Raw genomic sequence first — 12,012 nt, forward strand, 5'->3', positions numbered from 1 at the left:
GGACAAGATGAAACTGTCACCTGGGGAAGGGTCAAGAATACCAACTCTGCACCTGTGACAAGGGGACACAGAGATAGAGTTGGGGGTGGGAAGAGTTAAGGCCACAGTGGCACCAATAGAGCCAATTTAATTAGCCCAAATATACCAACTGTTCTTAAAACAGATATCTATTTTTAAAAGTTACTTGATAATACGAACTGATTTACACATACACACACACACACATACACACATGAACTGCCATGGATCTGTGAAGTAAGCCCTCCTGCAGACATGAGGTAGTGAACTGAGAAAGCTTCTTCTGCCTTCTCCATTGTTTAAATCCTCAGAGTATTTTACGCTATAATAAAGAAAATCGGATAGTTGATTTAAAATGAGTCTATCAAGATCCTGCCACGGTAATTTTTTTTTTTTTTTGCCACGATAATTCTGATCTAAACTCCACACTGTAGGATGACCTGCAGCTGCTCGCAGGGTCTTGGATGATTCTGGAAAGCTCACTGGCTCATGGCACAGGTCTGGCAATCTCCAGATCAGCAGACCCAGCACACAGAGAGAATGCACAAGAAACAAGATGGCACCCTAAACCAAGAACCAGAGGCGGGCTTGCGATTCCCATGAGATTAAGACACAGATGGATCCCGTGCTCCCATGACACTCCAACCGGAGGGTCCTGCTGTTCAGACATCTGGGAGGAAGACAGAAGAGCCAAGGCTCAGAGGTTCAGTCTCTATGGAGTGAAGGTAAGTGAGGGCCCCAAACTCGAGATGCAACCTTGAACCCCTCTTCTTCCATGACAGTGGCTCTTGGCTAAGGGTGATACTAGAAAATACCTGGACAAATTTTGGTGTCACACCTGGATGAGGGAGTTATAATGAGCAGTTGGTGGGTGTGGAGTTCAAGGCCAGAGATGCTGCTAAGCACCGGATGGTGCACTAAGCACCTGTTGGCACCCCGGGTTGGTGTGATGGGAATGGAATGTTAACCGGAGTGTCTGGGAAGCCGAGCAGGAGGGGAAATAATACAAGATGAGAGAGGTCACGCCCCGTCCTAGCCTCAAGAGCAGAGGAAAAGTCTGAGCAGCTTGCTAGCCTTTCATCCTAGCTCTTGGCTTGTTAGCAGAGGTTTTATGTACATGACCCCAGACTCTTCAAATGTTATGAAAGCCGTGAGAGGTAAGGGATGGTCAGTGGCAAAAGCACAGGTCAAGTCCTAGATTCCAGCCCGAGCCCCACAGAAACAGAACAAGAAAAAAAGATGTGGAGATGGGTGTCCTTGTAAAGCAGTGGGGTCTCACCTCTCATGGCGCTGCGACCCTTTCACGGTTCCTCATATTGTGGTGACCTTCATCCATAAAATTATTTTCACTGCTACTTTGTAACTGTAAATTTGCTAGTGTTATGAATTGTGATATAAATATCTGATAGGAAGGATATCTGATATCTGACCCTCCCTAGAGGGGTTAGAACCCACAGGTTGAGAACCCCTGAAAAGGATCACATAAGAGGTGACGAGTCGTCAACTATTATAAAACTTCTAGCAATCATCTGGTTAATTAGTATAATGACATTCATTTTTTATTTCAAACTATGACCCTAAGCAAACCCCCAGGAAAAGGGTGTAGCAGGGCATTGTGGGTCCCAAATCCTGTTTTCCTGGCCCTGCACCTGGATCTCCTCCTGCACACTCCACCGCCCAAGGAGGTGTGACGAGAGCTGTCCCTGTCCCCTGCAAAAGGGAGAGTCCAAATAGCCTGGGCCCTGGCTCCTGTCTATGTAGATCAGGAGCAGGGACCATTTCCAGAAAGGATGTGGAGAGAGAAGGTAGCCAAGGCTGAGAACAGTATTAGGGGTCTGCTCTATGTCTTCCCCATATGCTGAGCAGCTGAGGACCCTTTGAGCTGAGCTACATTCGGGGCTTTGGCCCCTTCTAGACAGCAGCAGGTACTACAGGGCTGGAACTGCTGTGGGGACTCATGAGACTCTGCCAAGGTCAGTAATCTTGGTGAAATTCGGGTAGTTTGGAGGCCCTCAACCCAAGGTGACCTGGAACCTCTTCTTCCAGAAATTCAGTGTGACCTAAGTCCCCTGACATCTCTTCTGGTTTCCTCCTCTACAAAGTGATATAAAATGACACCTGCCTGTTTATATCAGGCCACCTTTGAAAGAAGGAAGTCAGCCCTCTGCAGACTGAAAGGCTCAGTCAGCTGACAAATGAGCTACCTCCTCTGTCTTTCAAGTGACCCCACCCCCTGCGCACAAGCACAAGGTGTGGAGCAGGGGGGTCATCCCTCCCTAGTCCTGAGTCTAGGTCTGGTCTTTCTCCCTGAGATTTCTTTGCCTGTTTCTCTCTGTCTCTCTCCTCTGTCTCTCCTCTGTCTCTCTCTCTCTCTCTCTCTCTCTCTCTCTCTCTCTCTCTCTCTCTCTCACACACACACACACACACACACACACACACACACACAGAGAGAGAGAGAGAGAGAGAGAGAGAGAGAGAGAGAGAGAGAGAGAGCCAGGCCCATGGATTTAACACGGGTTGCTGGGAGAAACTGGGGAAGAACCATGTGGAGTGCTAATGCCACTCTTGATCTCCAGTAGAGACTGGAATTAAAAGAGGGGACAATCCCTTTACTCCATCATTAGAGGACAAAAAGTTTCTGGTAGACTGGGTGGACAAGTACCCTTAAGTTACTGGGGATCCCCAAATACCAACAAATAGAGGCCTACCCCTAGGGTGGCAGTGGCATTCTGTGTCACTACTAAGACATGGAAAATGGGGAAGGGCTGAATGTCACCTACTGCCTGGCCATGGCAGCTGGTGAGGGTGAGCGATAGCCTGAGAAATAGGTATAAAAGGGCACCCTTCAAACATATGTGTTTTGCAAATCACCAGAGGAGACAGAAAACCAGGTATTAAGTATCTGCAGAGATAAAGTAAGACACCCAGGCACCCTTAGAGAGAAATGGGGACAGCCTGATCCAGCCCCTCTGCCTTCTGGGACCCTGTTCTAATGCCAACAACCCTTCGGCTCAAATATGCTTAAAATGGCGACGGCGGCCTGTAGGGCCGGGCGTTTGTCGTGCAGTTTTCCACGGTGCCCTCAGTGCCAAGAAAAACCTCCCATCAGAAATGCCATCAGCTATATTTATCTATCTCTCAGCCCCCCAGCCTCCTCCTCCCGTCTGCCAAGCAGGCCCTACGCAGCCCCCCCCCTCACCCAGTGGGCACACGGCCCTGTTGCTGATGACTGTGATCACCTGCTCAAGCCTGGGTCGCCACCACTCCCTTCCAGGGCCCTGACAGTGTGCAACACCGTTTTTTCCTGGTTGTGCTGTGTGCTGGGGTGCAGGCTTTTCAGACATGCACATGGCAAAGGTTGGCCCGCCCTCAGCCCTATACACATGGCATGCCTGGTCTCTAGACACCTTTCTCACCCAGGAAGACGAGCAGTTACTAAGCAGACCCACATCCCTCACTCTCTGTCTGTATCTAAAGACCCCAAAAACCCTTAAAGGAGAAGTTCAATTACAGAATAATATAGAGGATGACATAGAGAAGTTTGGATGCTGTCAGTCCAAAGAACCAAGAAGAAAATGATGGAATCCGGGGTCACTCCAGTCCTCCGGGGACACAATGAACAGGGACAAGTCATTTACTGTCAGGCACTTGGGACCTTTCATGACTCCAGACACAGGCTTCAACACGAGACTAGTTGCCGAGAAGAGCCTCTCAACAGTCCACTGCGGGATGAACATCCTGAGCCTACACCTGCTCCGGTGGCTGTGGGCACCCTCTGCCCAGCCACTGGTCCCTAACTCAGACAGGAGTTCCAGGGAGCCAGCTCCTGGAATGAAACAACCCAAATAAAAATTTTGAAACCCAGGAGCTCTTTCTCTCCTACCCCCTCCCCCTTCGCTGGCAAATGAAAACAAACAAGAAATCAAAGAGGCCTTTTGTGTAAGCCCTGCGCTGACACGGCTGGAGCCTTTGAAAAGACTTCGAAATCGGACAGTGAAGGATAAAACAACCTAAGCGTGGCAGCTCCTTTAGGAGGAGAGCAGAGAGGGCTGGGAGGCAGCTACCTTCTCCAGGCAAAACGTGGGGACACTTGCGGCCATGGGACACTGGCACAGAGAGAAAACCTGGCATGGGTCTCAGTGCCTGTCTTTGCCCCATCTCTGGAAGAAGAGCCCTGACTTCCCTTCATGGCCACCATGAACTGAGCTACCCCCAAGGAAACCCTGAGGGCCTTGCCTCTCACCAGCAAGAATTACTTCAGGTTCATGCCTACTGGGCATACTGGCTGGAACTTTCTAGAAGCCATCACCTGGCTCTTGCCTGCTAGGCACATAAAGGATTTCCTTCTTCCCAGAGATGTGGGAGTCCTGTGACCATACACTAAATATGCACTTCGTAAAGGACATTCTTCCACTCTTTTTGGCAATGCCAAAAAGTAAAACAATTCTCCGGGAAGTCCTTCTGGTGGCTAGCCCCCAACACTCCTGCTGCAGAACAGCCTGTTTCCTCTGGGCTGACGATGGGAGTACAGCTGGACACTATACCCATAATTATGAACCGGTGCAGCCAGCCAGCTTTGGCTCACTCATGGTCCGACGACTGTAGCATAAGCTCAGACAAAGCTGTTTCGTTTTCTCCCTCATGTAACAGCTCCAGTTTGGTCAGCATAGAGAATACTGTACCACGATCCCTGTGAACCACAAGCAATGGGCTTCCTGCCTGGCTGGCCGGACAGCACTGTGGACAAAGAGGACAGGAGCAGGTGGTCAAGGGGGCTCCATAAATAAGCCCAAGCCTGAAGAGGGGTCAGAGCAGTCTGTCCGCAGTCAGGTCTCCCAAGCATGGCGCTACAGGCCCTGCACTTGTTTGGTGCCTCTGCTGTCGTGTTACAGTTCCTAAGACTGTGTATAGCAGTCATGCGTTGATGCTTTGCTCTGAGACCTAAATATGATGGAGCTGGAAGGCATGTCCATCATAGGACTGTGGCAGGGCTGGAGACCACTTTGGAGAGAAGGAAGGAAGCTGCCACAGTGAGATCATCCTAATTCTACCTGGACAATCCCGGGACAACAGGTGAAGGAGGCAGGAAGACATGTTGGACTCAGGAAATCTGAACAGCGGTCACCGTGGCAGCTGCCACTTGCGGATAGCCTAGGTATACGGTGATTCAAGCCTGCGAGCCATGTGCCTTGAGCCAGAGGAAAGAAGATTTACGATCACCAAAGCAACGGTGGCACTCCCTGTAGAAACACCTCAAGGGAACTAGACACTGCACCACAAAATAGCCCACAGGTCTTGCTAATGTCTCTAATTGTGTTCCTAGACCCCTTGGTCTCTGCCAACGCTGACACCAAATGGCAATGCCTTAAGACACAGACAAGTAGTTAAGGAAGGGTCAGTATTCAGGGTGGAGCTCAAAGGGGAGCCAGGCTTTGACAGTCTTTCCCACATGCACCAGACTCACCAGCAGGCTGGGAACCCAGAACAATGTTAGAGCATTAAGCAGGAACAGGCCATAGCCACTGCTGGTTAAGAAGTCCTTGTTCGCTCCGGCCTCGGCCTCGAAGCTAATGTGAACTGCTAAGCTCAACCCCGGGAGCAGCAGAATCAACCATAGCATCTCATACTTGAAAAACCTCACTAGGCAAAGCCTGAGTTACTAGCTCACTGCCTACGACAAATATGGCTGAGCCTGCCTGTTCCAGGGTCTGGTAACACAGTGAGCCACGGAGTGCAGCCTGCAGTGGTCCCAGAGGAGGAATGGCCCCCAAAATGGTCGTGAAGACCAGGAAGAGGACAACGATGACCCGAAGTACCCACCACTCCCAGATGGAGCCGGATCAACTACGGTGGCGCAGGAACCATCTTATTCAGGTTCTGACTTAGACGAGTTATAAACAAATGCAAGTTGATAACTAGGGGAATGGAGACACAAAAGACCGCAGAGCCGTGTGCAGTAGAGCACGCCTTTAATCCTAGCACCAGGGAGGCAGAGGCAGGGGGATCTCTGTGAGTTCAAGGCCAACCTGATTTCACACTGAGAGTTCCAGGATAGCCAGTCAGTGATACACAGTGAGACCCTGTCTCAAAAAACAAAAAACAAAAACAAACAACAACAACAAAAAACCCACCCCCCCCAAAAAAAAACAGAAACAAGCAAACAAAACAAAACAAAACAAAAAACAAAAAGAACACACACAAAACTGACTTTTTGAAATCTCAGATGTGACAGTAGCGTTTGGCTCAGCTTTTTAAGAGATGTACACACAATCTTTATGAGGACAGGCTGTGATGCCCAGTTCTAGCGGTCAATGGGGATATGTATGGTTTGAGCCTAACCTGAGTTAAGAACTATGTAGGTCCTGTGATGCGTGTAGGAGGTAGGTGCCTACCAACGAACAGAGAAAGAATTTTTATAGTCTTGAATTTTGTTTTCTTTGCTAGGACTGAAACCAAGGTTGGGAGGTTTGGTCTGTGAGGTCTGATTTCACTTTCAGAACACTCACAGGTCTCTGGGACATTTGGCATGGCTTCCAGGCCTGTTCAGCCGCGTCTCCACGCAGAGCCCTCTGCCCTCCCTGCTGCTCTCTCTGCCACACTGCCTACTCTGGGACACCCTTCTCATCTCTGTGGCAGGGTTCCCTGCTTCTTCCCTGCCTCAGCTTTCCTTGCTGAACGCAGACGGGCATGGTGACAGTCCTTCACAGCAAATAGGTGGCTTTGTTGCAGAACAATTCTAGAAGTCACCCGCATCTGTCCTCCTATTGTGTCGTCTCTTGAATCTTCTGGGTCACAAGAGTCATCGAGGGTCTGGGTGACAGTCGTACCTAGATGCGAAGCCACATCCTCACAACTGCAGCCATCTCAGGCAGGATCATAAAATCTGGCACCATTCGCTCGGCCACACCCAGCTCTTCAACAGTTTCTATTTTTAAACATTTGTTTGTTTTTTTACATGTATGAGTGTCTGGCCTGCTTATGTGTCTGGGTACCATGTACCTGCAAAGGTCAGAAGAACGGACCACAGCCTCTACAACTGGAGTTATAGATGGTTGTGAGGCACTGTAGGTGCTACGAACAGAACCCAGGTCCTCTGAAGGAACAAGTGTTCTTAACCACAGAGCTATCTACAGCCCCCAACCCTGGCCCTGGTTTCTTACGCTGAGGCTCAGCTGGGAAGATATCGGTGAAGGTAAGGCCACAGGATCAATAGCGGTCAGAGGATATTTTCTATCACACCAGAGAGGCCCAGTGAGGAGCAGGCAATGAGGCCCTGTGAGTGGCCCTGGCCTTACCAACGGCTAAATTTCCTCCAAAAGGATACCCTGAAATTCTAGCCAATCCAATAAGAAATCCTAAACATTCATAGCTACTGTCTAAAGTCTGGGTCTCAATTAACAAAGAAGATGCCTTCAGTCATGTACCAGGTATTTATTAAGGCTTGGTCGGCCTTGGCCTGGCCAGAGTGGCCTTGGCAACACGCAGTGTACTATGAATTCAGTCATATTTCTGGGAGAATGATCTCATTAGCTGGGGATAGGAAGCCTCGTGCCTTCCCTTGCCCCTTCCACCTGCCAGATCAGTACAGCCGAGAGGCTGACTGGGAAAATGGTTTCCTTTCTCACACTCATCACCCCACCTCAGCTCCACACTGGCAGTAGTCAGGAATGTGGCCTAGGGCTGGTTGGTCCTATCTTTTAATTCCTGTAGTCAGATGCAGAGACAGGCAGATCTCTAAGGAATTCAAAGCCGATCTGTTCTACATACGAAGTTCTAGGCCAGCCAGAGCTACATAGTGAGACCCTGTCAAAAATAAGTAAAGTGGCCTAAGATAGCAGAGGCCCTTGAAACACATAACTACGAGGGTCTGAGGGTCAGGGAAGGAGGGGAAGAGAGGCCAGTCTAGGAGAAAAAGGGTCTTGACTTTTCCCACTTGATTCTCAGGTTCCTAGGAGTGGAAGGCTCAGATCCCCGGAACGAAGGAGTTATCTTTTAGATACACTGGTGTGTTCCATCCCCAACGCTGACAGGCTCTTACCCTCCACAGCCAGGCTTAATATACACACAGAGAATGAGGAATAACTTTTCTCTCTTAGTTTCCACCCCCCCCCCCAAAAAAAAAAGTTAAGAGAAAACCTACACTGTAGGGAACGGTGAGGACAAGAAGGGGGTCTTTTAAACAAGGGGTCACTTAAGGCTGAGTGTAGGCCTAGAAAGACCTATACTATAGGAGGGTCCATGACAGTGTTCAACCAGTCACCAAAGCCATCTCTCAGACAGGGAGGGAACGAGCGAGAAGAGAGACCTTGAATGTCATTTCTCTTCATGCCAACATATACACTGGTCTCTGTAAGAAAGACAGTGTTCCTGGGAACATCGCCCTGACTGTGTGCCTGGGCCCACACACACCACTTCCTCCTAACTTTCCCAACAGGCAAGGGGGTGACCACCGTGGTGTGAACTGGCTTTCTCTTTTTATGAATGAATACAAAGGAAGACATGGAGGCACCGACTCAGGAACGACAGTTTTCAGTGTTCCAGGGCTTAAATAAAGTCAGTCTCTCACATTCACACAGGAAAAAAAAGGAAGAAGGGAAATGGGGGGTGTTGGAATAGTGGAGAGGAAAACACACACACACACACACATACACACAAAGGTTTGGTAGCCTCTCATTACAAGTTGGTTGGGCACAATGTAAACACACTTCTCCCTTGCTTAATCACAGAGTACCGGCCCGTTTAGGTTTCAAAGGCGGCAGTAAATTGGGCGTAGCTGAGTGGAGGCTAAAAATTAACCAGCCATCTCTGTTTCAATTTGTAAGAAAACAAAAGTGGAAAGAAATTATGAAAAGAGAAGGGGAAATGGGGTGGGGTGGGGAGGCAAGGCCGGAGTGCTGAACTAGCCCTGGTCAGACATAGGGCAGGTCATACTTACTATAGTGCAAAAAGCAGCTAGTTAACACTTAAGGCACAAAAGGGAAAGGGTTTTTTCCTTTTGTTTTGTTTTGTTTTTTTTTTGCAGGTTTTGTTTGTTTAAGACTTCTTCTATAGCAAGCTGTTCCCTGGCAGGCCCGCTCCCCACAAAGCCCCCTCTGCTCCAGCACAGAGGCCCAGGGTCACTGGCACCATGGTGTGTATCCATCCTGGAGCCTGGAGCTCAAGGAATCTTGCTGCCTTTCTTCACTACAAAAACAAATCCCAGCCACGGGACAGCAACTACTGAGCTTTTAGAAGGATCCCAAAATCAGCCCCAGGGCCTTCAGTCCACATATACCAGACCCAGCTACAAGCCCTTCTCTCCCGAACTTGCTGCCAGCACCCCCCAACCCCCACCCCGCTTCTACCAAACCCAGCTTTTCCCGGGATGAGGCAAAGCTACACAGAAGTCTGAACCTTCTCCCCAACTCCTAAGTCTGTCCCATCAGAAAGGGTTAGTGTTGATGTTGTCATAATCCATCTTTCAAACTCCCACCACTATGGATAATTCGGGGATACCTTGACCCTGTCCTAAACCCTACAGCATCTTTACCACAGGAAAGGTGAAGATGCCCAAATTGATATCATAGCAAGGGAGGAGATGGGAGAGAGCAAAGGGGTGGGGCAAACAGAAAGGCTGGGAAAGTGAGAGAGTCACCACACAGTGAAGCAGAGGCCAGCAGGACCGGCCACCAGTGAGGCCCATAAGCAGTGCTGTTCAGAAACAGGAGAACAAAAACAGAACAAATACCAGCAACTGAAATAAAACTGGGGAGGGGTTGATGAGAGCAACCTACCCGGAGTGTGGACAAAGTAAGCCAGATAAAGGTCCAGTTCTTTGATTGTGACTCCAATGTGATGTGGCTGGACGCACAGGCCGGGGTTCGAGCATTGGGGCGACTTGTAGAGCCGTTCCCCATCAGTACTTTCCAAAGGGATCCCTTTAAACAAAATCACCATGACCAGGTCCAGCCGCCACACCTTGTCAGCCTGGCGCAGGCAGTCAATCCGCCGGATCTTGCCCTTCTGGTCGGGGTTGGAAAGCACGCAGCAGGGGGGCTTCTTGCCCGTGATGGTTAGCACAAAGTCCTCGCGGAACTCGGGCCGGATGTCTTTGCGCAGCTTGGCCAACAGCCGGGATGCCCACTTCTGCTTGATCTCAGGCTTCTCGCCCAGCAGCTCGTCCTTCACTGCGCGCTCCTCGTCCTTGGACATCCGCTTCTCGTGCTTCTTGAAGTACTTGCGCTTCCGCGCCTGCAGGTTGAACCAGGTGTAGGAGAAGGCTCGGACGTGAGGCAGCAGCGCCTCGATGAACGGGTGGAACTCATCCTGCAGGCGGCAAGCCGGGAGCATGCGGGGCGAGGGAGGACGGGAGGAGGGGAAGACGGGATGAGGGGGAAAGAGAGAAGGAGAAACGCAGCGTTAGAAGGGGGCACTAGGAAAACCGCCTTCTTCTCCTTCTCCCTCCCCCCAGCAATTTTCTCTTGAGATTGTTCTACTGAAGTGTGGTTTGAAGCCACCACCAGCTTCGCCAGCCACTTGCTCCCATCTCAGCCTCAGCAACCAAACAGAGGCACCGGAGCTTGTCCACACACCTATTCTCTCTCTCTCTCTCTCTCTCTCTCTCTCTCTCTCTCTCTCTCTCTCTCCACACACACACACACACACACAGACACGTGTGTGCACACAATGTTGCTTCACACACACACCATGGGCTTGCTGCCCCCCTTCTGTCGCACCCATGACATCTCCATGTTCAACAGCAGCTGTGAACTAGGGTCAGCTGGTCCCAGCGGTGTCCCGCTGCCTGGGGGTGCAGAGCAAAGGGCATGCAAGAGCTGCCTTGTCCGGACTGGCCAATGTTAGGCTGCCCCCAGAAGACAGAAAATGCCATCTGAGATGCAGGAAGCAGCTTGGGTCCCCTCTCACCAGACTGTTTGCATTTTCTTTTCTCCAGATCCTGTTGGAACATCCACCCCAGCATTTTTTAAAATCAGATCTAAATCCTAAATATGTGGTTTCAGCTTTGTTATCGGCACCGATACTAATGTTAATCACAGTAATAATGAACAAAACACTTCTTGTTAGCCCAAATAAGGTGGTTTTTTCAGCCACATTAGGGTTAAAAGCTACATGGGTCGTCTTGCGGCCCCTTCCCCAATCTCCCACAACCCCGGCACCCTCAGTCAGGTCACAGAGGGCTGGTCTCTCTCAGGTTTTTTTTTTCCTTTTGTTTTGGTTTGGTTTTTGGTTTTTGCTTGTTTGCTTGTTTGAAGTTTAAATAATAATTGATTTCTTTTTACAAAAAATAAAGCTGGAAAAAATCAAATAATTACCATTGATCTGAAGCACCCGGCAAAGCCAACGCCTGATTCTGAGATTCTGGGCTCAACAGAGTTATGAGTTAGGGGCGGTGGGACGAGGGGAGGAGGAGGAGCAGGGGAGGAAGGTAAATGTTTTAAAGGGGGTTATTATTGGTGTTCTGGGGAATAGGGGCCGGGCTTGGGTGGATTCTCAAACCCTTCCCCCTCCGCCCCCCACGCTCCATTGCACAGAGGGGGAAATTAATTTTTTTAAGGAGTAGAAAGAAAGAAAGGTCAGGGATGGTGAGCAGAGAGAGCGAGGTGGCTTCTACACACACCAGGTAAACAAAAGCCAACAAATTGTTTCAATTTCTTCCTCTGTGCATCCTCTTGCAGTTTAAAATAAAAGAGCAAAAAAATATGCAAAATTAAAAATCAAAACCAACCTCCTACCACCTCCCCACGCACACCCACAACAGCACACCCTACCCCACCCCCCCACCCCCGGAAAAACAAAAACAAAAACCAGGAGGGAAAAAGCAGCAGCTGAAGAAAAGGCTTTCGGCTTTGGCAGCGGCACAAGGGTGTAAACTTCGAGCTGCTCCCTCCACCCGACCAGAGGAAGAGGGGGAGCTCGCAGATTCTCGGGGAAGAGGACGAGTTCTGACCGGCTGCAGACCGTTGCTGGCAGACGCAGCAAAAGGGAGAGAGGGAG

The 12,012-nt window shown here is 49.9% G+C and overlaps 1 protein-coding gene across 6 annotated transcripts in view; it reads right to left on the reverse strand.

The window, feature by feature from the left end:
• The window catches only part of NFIX (nuclear factor I X), a 94,709-nt gene that overhangs the window by 57,236 nt on the left and 25,461 nt on the right, over nucleotides 1-12,012 (reverse strand). For 5 of the 6 annotated variants that reach the window (XM_080937189.1, XM_080937187.1, XM_080937191.1 and 2 more), the window contains exon 2: nucleotides 9,792-10,323. In XM_080937189.1, coding sequence (XP_080793315.1) covers nucleotides 9,792-10,323 — 532 coding nt within the window. Of the gene's footprint in view, nucleotides 1-9,791; nucleotides 10,324-11,330; nucleotides 11,598-12,012 lie in introns of those variants that run through there. The other variant, XM_080937188.1, reaches the window with a different exon arrangement.

Source organism: Micromys minutus, assembly GCF_963924665.1.
Source record: "Micromys minutus genome assembly, chromosome: 24".
NCBI classification, from domain to species: Eukaryota; Metazoa; Chordata; class Mammalia; order Rodentia; family Muridae; genus Micromys; species Micromys minutus.